The 14,603-nt window shown below is 43.1% G+C and overlaps 1 protein-coding gene across 16 annotated transcripts in view; it reads right to left on the reverse strand.

Annotated features, from left to right (window-relative positions):
* Positions 1 to 14,603, reverse strand: part of phldb1b (pleckstrin homology-like domain, family B, member 1b) — a 355,881-nt gene that overhangs the window by 48,374 nt on the left and 292,904 nt on the right. For 12 of the 16 annotated variants that reach the window (XM_068054115.1, XM_068054111.1, XM_068054109.1 and 9 more), the window contains one exon: positions 1,039 to 1,200. The exons of the other annotated variants lie outside the window; for them this stretch is intronic. In XM_068054115.1, the coding sequence (XP_067910216.1) occupies positions 1,039 to 1,200 (162 nt within the window). The remainder of the gene's footprint in view (positions 1 to 1,038; positions 1,201 to 14,603) is intronic. 16 annotated transcript variants of the gene reach the window in all.

A 14,603-nucleotide genomic window follows, 5' to 3' on the forward strand; every position in this document is an offset into this window, starting at 1 on the left:
GCACAGTTCTTTTAAGATTGCTGTCCAGCCGTGCATGTGCGTAGCTTAGAGGGAATACTATCGGCAACCATACTACCTTCAAATGTTCCCCTCTCAGTTACACAACATCCTAACTTGGAAATGTATCGCTGTTCTTTCATCGTCGCTGGGTCAGAATCCAACTCCCTACCTAACAGCACTGTGGAACTACCTTCACCATACGGTCTGCATTGTTTTAAGAAGGCAGCTCACCACCACCTTCTTAAAGGGCAATTAGGGATGGGTAATAAATGTTGGCCTAGCCAGTGACATGAATGAATTTTTAAAAAAACAGACCTCCTAAAAACCATTCTATTTGAACATGCTATCAGCCTCCCTCCCTCCTCAGTGTTTGCTTTGTGAACTAGTCTCTGAGATGCTGTGTTACACAAGGACCACAACATAAAGCCAATTTGCCGTTGAAGTTGCAGAGAATTGCTAGTAAGGGTTTGATTTGGACTGTTGGAGAGAGTGATACCAGAACTATCAGGAAAGATTGAACAGGCTGGGGCTCTTTTCTCTGGAAAAGAGAAGGCTGAGGGGTGACCTGATAGAGGTCTGTAACATTATGAAGGGGTTTGATAGGTTAGACGTAGAGAAGATGTTTCCATTTGTGGGGGGAGACCAGAACTCGGGGGCATAAAATATAAGATAGTCACTAATTAATCCAATTGGGAATTCAGAAGAAACTTCTTTACCCAGAGAGTGGTGAGAAGCTCTTGCTACCACAGGGAGTAGTTGAGGCGAATAGAATAGATGCATTCATTGGGAAGCTTGATAATCACGAGGGAGAAAGGAATAAAAGGATATGGCGATGGAGTTGGATGAAGTAGGTTGTAAGGAGCTCAATTGGAGCATAAACACCAGTATAGACCAGCAGGGCCGAATGGCCTGTTTCTGTGCCTTTTCACTGAAACTTCTGGATGAAAGGGAAGATGGGGCAGTCGTGGTTAGAGTTGGTGACCTACTGAAAACTCTTACACTGAGTAGAGAAAGTTAGCATTGAGTCCTCATACCAACCTCAGCAGCGAACAGTATAGAGGATGAAGGCTGCAAGGGCAGCGAGTTTTCAGCAGTCAGAGTCAGAGAAGAGGCAGCTGTGTTAATGTGGAATGGGATTAGAGCAGAGCTCCCCGTTGAACTCCTGTACAACTCCTTAAGCTGATCTAGGGTAATGTACTCCTGGGGAGAACAGCAAAGAAAGCAGAAAGCATTGGGCAACAAGAAATAATTCATTAATCAAACGGAAAAATACACAGCATTGTGAAACAGATTCACAGAGTTAAAAAGTTTCCATGTTAATTAAATTAGAGGAAAATATAAATTAGATGCTTTTTTTGTTTTGTTTTACAAAATTCCCCAATTTGTTGCAACCACCAACATTTGACTGAAAACAGTTCGAAGATTATCTATTATTCTAAGCAGATTTAGCAACTAAATCCAACACCACAAACACTTCTAATGCACAGGAGATGCAGAAAGGAGACCAGCAAAACAATACATGAATTTTCACATGATTAAAACTGCCCTTTGTTGTTGCTGATGGTATAGCATACTGCTGCAGGTGTGAGGCTTCACTAGTTACGGAAATGAGCTAGTAAGGAATTATGGAGACATGAGGAGGGTAAAGCCATGAGCAGGAGTTATTGCTGGGGCACTGCTATTGTGCATTTCACAGCAGTTAGTCAGAGTGGGTAACAGGTACCCACACAGGCTGTAGCAACAAAGGAATAACTTGGGATGCTGACCTTGCTTTGGAGAACAACAGAAAGAATGGGGCATCACAGAATATTGTGCTAAGGCATTTGGTACCAACAGGAAAGAGGGGGCATAAACTTAAAACTGGAATTGGACTGTTCATCGGTGATGTCAGGAAGCACTTCAGATAAAGTGGAACATAAATCTGGAACTCTCTCTCCAGAAAGCTGATGAGGCTTGGGGTCAACTGAAAATGGCAAAACTAAGATCGAAGACACAGATCACCAATGAGCTAAGTGAATATCAAAACAGGCTCAAGGGGCTGAATGGCCTCCTCCTGTTCCTATGTTAACATAGGAAACAACCTGTTCTAGTTTCTCGTCCCTCCTTAAGGTGAGATGTTCAGCACATCTTGTGGTATTTTAGCCAATGTGGATTACCTAATAACCATTAAAGTCACATGACTGAAATCCACAGACCATTACTTAAAGCTAATCTGATGGCAACCATTGTTAACTCCCGACCATTCATGAACAAGCAAAGAAGTTTCAAAAGGTGACATTTACAAATTGCAATCTAGCAGTGATGTCCTAGGATCTGCAGAAGCTCTGAGTCCACGCTTAAGGAGTTGCACTCAACACTTTGTGAGATTGACATTTATTTCTAAAATATATTAGGAATTGTGGCCTGGTAACTACAACTGATGACAAAATGACACAACTGAGGACCAGCGTAGACCCTGCCTTGGGAAACCATTGGCAGCAGCACTGCCAAAACTGTGTCTTGGGTGGATTTTGATTGCTAAACAGGGTCGTGCTATTCTAAAGACGTCAAGGGCCAGTCTCTACCTCTGCACGTCTGTCCAAGCAGCTTGCTGCAGAAGATCACTGACAGCAGTTTGAGAGCGAGGGGCACAAAACACATTTAAAATGGGAATGCAACACAGAAGGACAAAAACAGTTCACAATGGAGATCAGATAGATTCTTTCAAACTTGGCATTAGCAGAGTATAAGTGGTGACTGAGCTCTGTTCAACTCTTTGTATATTCCTACAGAAGCTTGTGAAGGGAAACTATTACACATTGGTAGGATAGCAATAGCGTACAAGATATGATAAATCATGGCCATGCTCATGCAATAAAGACACTGCAATAACAGAAAAAAACACACAACTTGAAACCCAACATGCAAAGCATCCACTACATGCTGCTTGGAGTGAGCACAACACAACTGATCTTCACATATGGGACTTCCCACAAAACCCACCCAAGCATAGATTGTCTATGGTAAGTCTTAGATGGAGGAAAAGTTAGATCCAAGTTGGAGACCTTGCAACAAACAGCCTCCATTCCAAATTTTACTGTTCTCACTTATTCGTTAGCTTGTCCCAGACCCTGTGCCACTTGCTGTGAGGTCGTGGTGACCCATCCCCAGGAATATTTTGGTGATAACATGGGACGTGCAGCTTGTAGGACGCAAACAAGACATAAAGAAAGTGTTTACACTTGTGGGAGAGTCCTAAACTAGGGGTCATGAATATAAGATAGTCACTAATAAAACCAACTCAGCAGAGTGTGGGGAGAATGTGGAACTCGCTACCACAGGGAGTGGTTGAGGTGAATAACAGAGATAAATTTAAGGGGAAGCTAAAAAGACAGAAAGGAATAGAAGGATATTATGATGGGGTGAGATGAAGTGGAGGGAGAGGAGGTTCATGTGGAGCATAAACATCAGCATAGACCTGATAGAATTTACAGCATAGTAACAGGCCATTCAGTCTATGTAAGTCCAGGCCCTAAGGAACATGGGTGTGCTGCTCTCCAACTTTCCTTGGGTGCAGCTACCTCCCCATTACCACAAGGCTGAGACTGTGGATTTGATAAACCACACACAGGGATAATCCCTGTCACCACTTCATGATATGCCACAGAGGGGCTCCAACTAATTATAATCAGAATAAAGATAGCAGATTGATGTTCCATGGTGGACTGGTGTGACTCAGGGGTCTCTGTGAGAAATCAGATCCATTTAAGTGCTTTTTATTGGTACTCAGGCAGTAAAGTGGATGAGGTTTCTAAAATGATAAACACTTATTTGCATATCTACACCATGGCTTTTGCTTCTGAATTGAATCACTTCATCCTACCAAATATTGTCTGTCAGAGAATATTAATTCCCTTGTTCAAATGTTGTTACGTACACAAAGCAAACTGTTGATACTGTTTTGCATTTCAAGAGACAGTGCCAGTTTATTTGGCCTGCTCAGATGTCCTTCTAAACATTTCTTTGGCAGTCATCAAGATGAGGGATAGAGACGCGACACCCAACGTCAGCATCACGCTTTCCCGGGTCAGGTAGACTTGATGCAGCTCAAAATTCCCATTCCTCTGCCTAACAAATCCACAAATCCACCTCAACTCCAACCTTGGAAGCACCATAGAATCAAACAGCAAGTAAGGAGGCCATTGGGCCCATTACCCCTGCTGTGCTAGCTCTTTGACAGAGCTATCCAATTAGTCCCACTCCTCTACTCTTTCCCCATAGACATAGAAATTTCTCTTTTTAAGTAATTATTCAATTCCCTTTTGAAAGTTATGATTGAATCTGCTTCCACTGCCCTTTCAGGCAGCGCGTTCCAGATCACAACAACTTGCTGTGTAAAAACATTTCTCCTAATCTCTCCCGGCTTTTTTGTCAATTATCTTGGATAATTGGATCCAGGTTCTTTCACATCCAGGATTCATGACTAGGAATCAGATTCTTTCACCCAATTTTCAGGCTGTTGATGGAATAATTGAAAAAGATGGAGTAATAAAGCATTAATGATGTCTCAGTGATGCTCTAGATAACCTCTAGTTATCCTATGCTTACTCTGTAAATATGTGGATTGTCTAGTAATTGTACCCAAGATAGCTATTGGCAGAATGATGTTATTAGTGAATTTGTCACTAATTTATATTGCAATGGTTGACAAAATGTCCAATGTAGATTCTTTCTACAATAATCTCTTACCCAATTTCAACTCACCACCCCCACCCCCCCCCACCTCCCCTGACACACTCCCCACCCAAAGGGACCAACCCTTGCTAGGCTGCAGTTGTACTGGCTCTGGCAATCCTGCACCACCTCCTGCAAGTGTCCATCCTTGATGCACAAGTCGAGACAGTGAGCAACAACTGGCTGGTCAACCAGGGAAGGCATCAGAAGCAAGCTCAATGTTTCTCAGACTCAACGTGCCCATATATGGGAACATTTCAGCAAGAGTCTGTGGAAAGCGATTGGGAAGTCTGACACATTTGTCTACTTCGTAGAACACGAGAAGCAATTCTAATGGGTTCGCAGGCCTAATACTACACCAGGAGAAGCTTTACCCTCTAATACTACACCAGGAGAAGCTTTACCCTCTAATACTACACTGGAGAAACTTTATCCTCTAATACTACACCAGGAGAAGCTTTACCCTCTAATCCTACACTGGAGAAACTTTATCCTCTAATACTACACCAGGAGAAGCTTTACCCTCTAATACTACACTGGAGAAACTTTACCCTCTAATACTACACCAGGAGAAACTTTACCCTCTAATACTACACTGGAGAAACTTTACCCTCTAATACTACACCAGGAGAAACTTTACCCTCTAATACTACACTGGAGAAACTTTACCCTCTAATACTACACCAGGAGAAGCTTTACCCTCTAATACTACACTGGAGAAACTTTACCCTCTAATACTACACCAGGAGAAGCTTTACCCTCTAATCCTACACTGGAGAAACTTTATCCTCTAATACTACACCAGGAGAAGCTTTACCCTCTAATACTACACTGGAGAAACTTTACCCTCTAATACTACACCAGGAGAAACTTTACCCTCTAATACTACACTGGAGAAACTTTACTCTCTAATACTACACCAGGAGAAGCTTTACCCTCTAATCCTACAACAGGAGAAGCTTTACCCTCTAATACTACACTGGGGAAATTTACACCCTAATACTACACCGGGAGAAACCTTACCCTCTAATACTACACTGGGAGAAACGTTACCCTCTAATACTACACTGGAGAAACCTTACCCTCTAATACTACACTGGGAGAAACTTTACCCTCTAATACTACACCAGAGAAACCTTACCCTCTAATACTACACTGGGAGAAACTTTACCCTCTAATACTACACCAGGAGAAATTTTATCCTCTAATACTACACTGGGAGAAACTTTACCCTCTAATACTACACCGGAGAAACCTTACCCTCTAATACTACACTGGGAGAAACTTTACCCTCTAATACTACACCGGAGAAACCTTACCCTCTAATACTACACTGGAGAAACTTTCCCCTCTAATACTACACCGGAGAAACCTTACCCTCTAATACTACACTGGGAGAAACTTTACCCTCTAATACTACACCGGAGAAACCTTACCCTCTAATACTACACTGGGAGAAACTTTACCCTCTAATACTACACCAGGAGAAATTTTATCGTCTAATACTACACGGGGAGAAACGTTACCCTCTAATACTACACCGGAGAAACCTTACCCTCTAATACTACACTGGGAGAAACTTTACCCTCTAATACTACACCGGAGAAACCTTACCCTCTAATACTACACTGGAGAAACTTTACCCTCTAATACTACACCAGAGAAACTTTACCCCTTAATACTACACTGGAGAAACTTTACCCTCTAATACTACACCGGAGAAACTTTACCCCTTAATACTTCACTGGGAGAAACTTTACCCTCTAATACTACACTGGGAGAAACTTTACCCTCTAATACTACACTGGGAGAAGCTTTACCCTCTAATACTACACTGGGAGAAACTTTACCCCTTAATACTTCACTGGGAGAAACTTTACCCTCTAATACTACACTGGGAGAAACTTTACCCTCTAATACTTCACTGGGAGAAACTTTACCCTCTAATACTACACTGGGAGAAACTTTACCCTCTAATACTACACTGGGAGAAACTTTACCCTCTAATACTACACTGGGAGAAACTTTACACCTTAATACTTCACTGGGAGAAACGTTACCCTCTAATACTACACTGGGAGAAACTTTACCCTCTAATACTTCACTGGGAGAAACTTTACCCTCTAATACTACACCGGAGAAACTTTACCCTTTAATACTACACCGGAGAAACTTTACCCTCTAATACTACACTGGGAGAAACTTTACCCTCTAATACTACACTGGGAGAAACTTTACCCTCTAATACTACACTGGGAGAAACTTTACCCCTTAATATGACACTGGGAGAAACTCTACCCTCTAATACTACACTGGGAGAAACTTTACCCTTTAATACTTCACTGGGAGAAACTTTACCCTCAAATACTACACCGGAGAAACTTTATCCTCTAATACTACACTGGGAGAAACTTTACTCTCTAATACTACACTGGGAGAAACTTTACCCTCGAATACTACATCGGAGAAACTTTACCCTCTAATACTACACTGGGAGAAACTTTACCCCTTAACACTTCACTGGGAGAAACTTTACCCTCTAATACTACACTGGGAGAAACTTTACCCTCTAATACTTCACTGGGAGAAACTTTACCCTCTAATACTACACTGGGAGAAACTTTACCCCTTAACACTTCACTGGGAGAAACTTTACCCTCTAATACTACACTGGGAGAAACTTTACCCTCTAATACTTCACTGGGAGAAACTTTACCCTCTAATACTTCACTGGGAGAAACTTTACCCTCTAATACTACACTGGGAGAAACTTTACCCTCTAATACTACACCGGAGAAACTTTACCCTCTAATACTACACCGGAGAAACTTTACCCTCTAATACTACACTGGGAGAAACTTTACTCTCTAATACTACACTGGGAGAAACTTTACCCTCTAATACTACACTGGGAGAAACTTTATCCCTTAATACTACACTGGGAGAAACTTTACCCTCTAATACTACACTGGGAGAAACTTTACCCCTTATACTTCACTGGGAGAAACTTTACCCTCTAATACTACACCGGAGAAACTTTACCCTCTAATACTACACTGGGAGAAACTTTACCCTCTAATACTTCACTGGGAGAAACTTTACCCTCTAATACTACACCGGAGAAACTTTACCCTCTAATACTTCACTGGGAGAAACATTACCCTCTAATACTCCACCGGAGAAACTTTACCCTCTAATACTACACCGGGAGTACCTTTACCTTTGAATACTACATTGGATGTGCCTTGTACTGTAAATATTCCATACAGTATGAATTACTGGCTCGACATAACTACTGCACCAATCCTTAATTCTATTACATGGATCTAATATGGATCCTTTCTGTGATGCCCAATTGTAATGTCCACTCTTTGGCTGTGCCTAACAATGACTGGTGTCATGGATTATTAACCAAAAGGTGAATGCTGAATCTTTAAATGTCTGATGAAAGAGTTGCAGTTAAGATATGGAGGAAGGCAGCCAACCTATAGCATGGACAGTAAATACAAAGCGTGCTGGCAAGCATGTACCTCATGGGCTGACGGAGGTACAGTAATCGGCAGAGAACGCAGTGCGGAAGCAGAGAATGGAGCATCAGGGCTTGTGCCGTATATGTCACTGTAGAACTTAAATACGTCAGTCAGCTTCATATACTCCTAAAATGAAAGAGCAATGTAAGGCAAAGAGACAGAGCAAAAAAGATTAAGACTATGAAGTAGAGCAAGAGCTTGCTGCTTTCAAAAGTATAACACAATAGAAGGGGAAGAAATCTCAATCATTTTTAGCTGAGTAGATTAAGAGGTGATGTTGGTTGCTGAATTTAAGACGGCTCTCTTATAGATTGGAAAACAATTTAAAATTCCCCATTTAAGGAGAATTAAGCAGTGAAAAAATTCATTTTTCCCTGAAGGTTTGACTTCTTTCCTGAAGATGCTGACTCTTACTGGGACACAGAATTATAGTCAATGGGTGACAAATCCAACCGAGGATGAGTTTATGGTTGCCAGACATCCAACTACAACAACAACAGCAGCAAGCATTTCCATAGCATTTTTAACGTAGTACAATGTCCCAAGGTGCTTCATTGGATATCATCAGACTAACTTTGACACCGAGCCACAGAGGAGAGATTTGGGCACCTGACCAAGAGCTTGGTCAAAGGGGTAGGTTTTAAGGAGAGTCTTAAAGGAGGGAGAGGTGGAGAGGTTTAGGGAGGGAATTCCAGAGCTTGGGGTCGAGGCAGTTGAAGGCACGGCCACTAATGTTGGAGCAATTAAAATCGGGGATGTGCAAGAGGCCTGTATTGGAGGACTGCGGAGTTCTCAGGAGGTTACAGAGAAAGGGAGGAACGGGACCATGGAGGGATTTGAAAACAAGGATATGATTTTTAAAATTGAAGCTTTGCCTTTGGTAAGTGGGCATGCTTCACGTGAGTCTGGAAAGTGGGCGATTTGGGACAGGTTAAATCATCACAGGGAAGAACTCCCCAAGGGAGGGTCCTGATTACAGCCCAGTGCTGACAGCTACACATGTGCATAGACTGTGTGAAGATGGGATCAGGCTCAGCTGTGATGGCCTCCACAGTTGAACAGCCTGCTTACAATCCCTGTTTGGGCTTGCAGCTGAAGAATGGTCACGTAATGTGATAACTTCTGGTAACCACAGTACCTGAGGCAAAGGCACTGGCATTTGGAGAGAATTGAGAAATGAGTTGGAAATAGTTTCAAAAAGCTGGTGCCCAATTCATTTCTAGATATTTCTTAACCAGGCTGCATTACGTGGAGCGTTCAAGACTGAGATCAATAGACCTGAAACGTTAACTCTGCTTCTCTCTCAACAGATGCTGCCAGACCTGCTGAGTTTTTCCAGCACTTTCTGTTTTTATTTCAAATTTCCAGCATCCACAGTATTTTGCTTTTAATTCAATTGATTTTTGTTGGGTAAGGATACAAACAGATATGAGGCAAAGGTAGGAAAATAGAGTTGAGATACAGCCACAATCTAAATGAAAGGTGGAACAGGATTGAGAGGCTGAGTGGCCTGCAGTTCCTATGTAACAGTTGATGAAAATGTCCTTATTTTTGAAGACAATGGCTCAAGCCTAGCATATAATACAGCTGCCAGGAATAATGTCTTTTTTCTTCTCTGTCCATCACCATTTTCAATTAATCCCTAAAATAACAACGCAATTACTATTCAGTTCCACAATGAGTGTAATTTTCCAAAAACCATACTGTTAGAGCTGTGCTGATTTCTTTGTTAGAGCTCCTACTGTTACCAATTACAATGAATTCCTGTATTCACTGAGCAGCTGCTGACCGGATACAACATAAACAAGCTCTCTCTCTCTCTGTAGCTGATGTCAGATCTTCTAAATTCACTTGTTAAGACTTGGCCTAAAGCTGTTGTCGTGTGCATCATCATAACAACAATTACGTTTTTTTTTGGGTTATTTGACAGCACCTTCCAAACCCACGACCTCTACCACCTAGAAGGACAAGGGCAGCAAATACATGGGAACACCACCACCTGCAAGTTCCCTTCTAAGTCACACACCATCCTGACTTGGAACTATATCGCCGTTCCTTCACTGTCGTTGGGTCAAAATCCTGGAACTCCCTTCCTAACAGCACTGTGGGTGTACCTACCACACATGGACTGCAGCAGTTCAAGAAGGCAGCTCACCACTACCTTCTCAAGAGCAATTAGGGATGGGCAATAAATGCTGGCCTGGCCAGCGAGGCTCATGTACCATGAACATAAAAACTGAAACATCCTTTTATAAAGAATGTTACAATTAATTATTGACATTAATTTAGCTAGGGAATATTCATGGTATAATTAAGAGAATTGGTTTAGAAGTGTTAGTTCTCTGCTTTGCATTAACAGGCTAGTAACAGACTAGGTAAAAGTGACAATACCCAAGAGATTGGATGGTGTAATGTGTTAGAACACTGATAATTCACCATTATGACCTGGGCTTGAATCTAACCCAGGCTGATAGGTTGGAGATCCTGTCTCCAAGAGCAGTTTACGGCTTCAAGTCAAAGTATTTTGAGTAGTTTTAACCTGTTCCTATTTGTCATGAGCCCAAAGTAACTGCCCCAAACTGGGCTCCAGATCGGCAATTTGACTTAGAGACAATGCAGAAAGGTTGGTGTGAGAAACTGGTACAATATGGAGCTTTGTTATTGGGTTGGTGCTATGGCACGCTTTTTAAAATTAATTCTTGGAATGCAGGCATTACTTTTATTGCCCGTCCCTAGTTGCCTTGGAGAAGGTGGTGGTGAGCCGCCTTCTTGAACTGCTGCAGTCCATGTGATGAAGGTATGGCCACAGTACTGTTTGGAAGGGAGTTCCATGATTTTGACCCAGCGACTTTGAAGGAATGGCCGATATTTGTCCAAGTCAGGATGGGATGCAACTTGGGGGGCACATGGACATGACTACTGTCCCTGTCCTTCTAGGTGGCAGAGGTTGCGGGTTTGGGAGATGCCGCCAAAGAAGCCCTGGCGAGTTGCACATCCTGTAGAGAGTACACACTGCAGACACAGTGAGGGTGTGGATATTTAAGGTGGTGGATGGGCAACTGATGATACAATGTAGAGGAAGCTTTACTCTGGATCTAACCCCGTGCTGTACCTGCCCTGGGAGTGTTTGATGGGACAGTGTAGAGGGAGCTTTACTCTATGTCTAACCCGTTTTTTTTTTCTTTTTTTCCCCTCACTCTAACCCTGTGCTGTACCTGTCCTGGGAGTGGTTGATGGGGAGAGTGTAGAGGGAGCTTTACTCTATGTCTAACCTGTTTTTTTTTCCTCACTCTAACCCTGTGCTGTACCTGTCCTGGGAGTGGTTGATGGGGAGAGTGTAAAGGCAGCTTTACTCTGTATCTAACCCCATTTTTTTTTCTTTATCTAACCCCGTTTTTTTTCCCCCTTTTTTTTGTGCTGTACCTGTCCTGGGAGTGTTTGATGGGGACAGTGTAGAGGGAGCTTTACTCTGTATCTAACCCATTTTTTTTGATGCAATGTGCACTTTTATTGGAAATTTAGCACAAACACAAGTTTAACAGGAGCAGTACATCCTCTCAACATTTACTTCAACTTCGTCTTGGGACGCAGGTTGTTTGTGTGGCCACACTTGGTTTTACGACAGTTAGATGCACGAGGGAGCAGACAGGCATAGCACTTGTGGCAGATCATCTTGTTGCAGTTGTACTTCTGAGCAAGGATTCGGAGGGTGGGGTCCCGAACACCACCCCTCAGATGCAGCATCAGATGTAGAGTCGACTCTTTCTGGATGTTGTAATCAGACAGGGTTCGTCCGTCCTCCAGTTGCTTCCCAGCGAAGATCAAACTCTGCTGATCCGGGGGGGATCCCCTCTCTATCCTGGATCTTAGCCTTCACATTCTCGACTGCATCGCTCGGATCCACCTCCAGGGTGTTGTAGCTGTCCTGGGTGTGTTTGATGGGGACAGTGTAGAGGGAGCTTTACTCTGTATCTAACCCCGTGCTGTAGCTGTCCTGGGAGTGTTAGGTGTTGACACCGTGGGCTTGATTTTCTGGGGCCAGGATCAGCGGCAGGCAGGTGTTAAAAACAGCACTGCCGGTCTGTGTGCCAGTTCTCCAGCTCCATCCACCTCCAGGCCATTTTCCTGGAGATGCGAATGGATGGAGATTGGGGGAGGGGTAACAGCAGGGCTATCCGGCAGGTAGCCAATCCTGGTAATTAAGAGCTACTTAAGGCCAATTAAAGAAGGTAGACAGGGATTTTCCAGTTAGCCTGCGGGTTCCGGCAGGTGGCGGGGGCCAGCTTACTGCTTGGAGGTGTCCTCCCCGGTGACAGACCGGAGAAGGGCCAGTACTTAAAGCAGACCTAGAGACCCTCCCTATCTACTTGAGTGCAGGCCGTACTTTTTATTTAAATTGAAAAAAGTGGAGACAGCGTGCCTCCATTTTGAAGCATCCTCTCACTTACATACCTTCCACTGCAGCCTTTCAAGCTGGAAGGCCTCTGATTGGCCCTCCATCATTGAGAGCCCGCCCAACGTCCTTAATTGGACGTCAAGCCCACCCTCTAGCCATTAAATGCTGCCCGAGGGAAAATATGAGTGACTGTTTCCCACACAGCGCAGGTTTCTGACCCACCTCTCAGCAGGGTTTCAGAAAACCCCAGCTAAAATCCTGCCTTGTATGTTTGAAATGGAAACAAAAGGCAAGTTCAGGGATACTTCACTTGCAGTGCAAAGCCTTGCTGGATTTGAGTTTGGCCAGAGACAAGGGGGACATTACTATGATCCAACTCCAGTCCCCAAGCTTCTGTTTCGCAAGTCTCTGCACAGAGAGCACAGTCTCCATGAACGATTCCTTAATATCCTTCAACTTAAAGAGTTGAAAAATTCAGGACAACTTCCTTCAATATTGAAACATCCCTTGGCTGATGATTGTTTCCGCCTAGCACACACTGTTGGGTTTTTTAATGTTAATTAATGTTGGTTCTTTTTAAACCAGAGATCGGCCGTTCATGGGCGATGTCAGGAAGCACTTCACACAAAAGGATGGTGGAAATCTGGAATTCTTTCCACCAAAACGCTGTTGATGCTGGGGTCAATTGAAAATTTCAAAACTGAGATTGACAGATTTTTGTTCGGCCAAGGGTATTAAAAGATTATGGAACCCAGGTGGACAGATGGAGATAAGATATAGATCAGCAATGATCTTATTGAATGGCGGAACAGACTCAAGGGGCTGAATGGCCTCTTCCTGGTCCTATACCTCTCACCCAGTTCTCTGATGATGTCATCAGCAGTCGATGACTGAATAGCAAACAATAGCAAATGGAAAGGGAAATAGAGAAAGACGGCAGTTGTGGGTGTTGTAGACGTTTTGTTGCGAGAATCACTCATTCAGTAGTGCCAAATACATCTGGCATAGAAATAAAGAGCCAGACGGATGTAATAGAAAAGAAAATGCAAGATCGTGACCTCAGAGACCCTGGCTAAAGAGGGAAAAAAACGATCAGTCAATGCTCTGAGTCCTAACATGCAGATGTGTGAACATCAGGACACGATGTACTGGCCTCACTGTTCAATTGGTGGGTTAACATCCGGACTGACACAGTGAGCGTGGCCAACTGGCAGGAGCAGCAGCAGCACAGGGAACTGTACTTCTTCCCAAGAGTCAGCAGTTTCAGGAGAGACGGAAAGAAAATTGGAAAAAGCGGCAGAAAAGATCTGGTAACCATTTCCTGAGTGTGCATTCTGAGAGTTTTTTTCACATAATTATGTTTATTATAAGTATCCTGAACTGAGAGGTTACAACTATCAAGAAAGACTGAACAGGCTGGGGCTCTTTCCGTGAAAAAAGAAAAGGCTGCGAGGTGACCTGATAGGGTGGTTAAGGTAATGAAAGGGTTTGACAGGGTAGATGCGGAGAAAATGTTTCCACTTGTGGGGGAAACTATGACTAGGGGCCATAAGATAAGATCGTGACTAATAAATCCAATAGGGAATTCCGGGGAAACTTCTTTACCGAGAGAGTGGTTAGAATGTGGAACTTGCCACCACAGGGAGTGGCTGAGGCCAACAGTATAAAAGGGAAGCTATATAAACACATAAGGGAGAAAGGATATGCTGATAGAGTGAGATGAAGAGGGTAGAAGGATATGGATCATTAACACTTGCTAGGTCCAGTTGTGTTGAATAGTCTGTTTCTGGGCTGTGAGTTCTATGTAACTATGGTAACAATAAATAATCCAATGTATTCAATTACAAAAATGTGATTCAATAACTGATTTATTTTTATTTAGAGATGCAGCACTGAAACAGGCCCTTCGGCCCACTGGGTCTGTGCCGACCAACAACCACCCATTTATACTAACCCTACAGTAA

Source organism: Heterodontus francisci, chromosome 22 (assembly GCF_036365525.1).
Source record: "Heterodontus francisci isolate sHetFra1 chromosome 22, sHetFra1.hap1, whole genome shotgun sequence".
NCBI lineage: Eukaryota > Metazoa > Chordata > Chondrichthyes > Heterodontiformes > Heterodontidae > Heterodontus > Heterodontus francisci.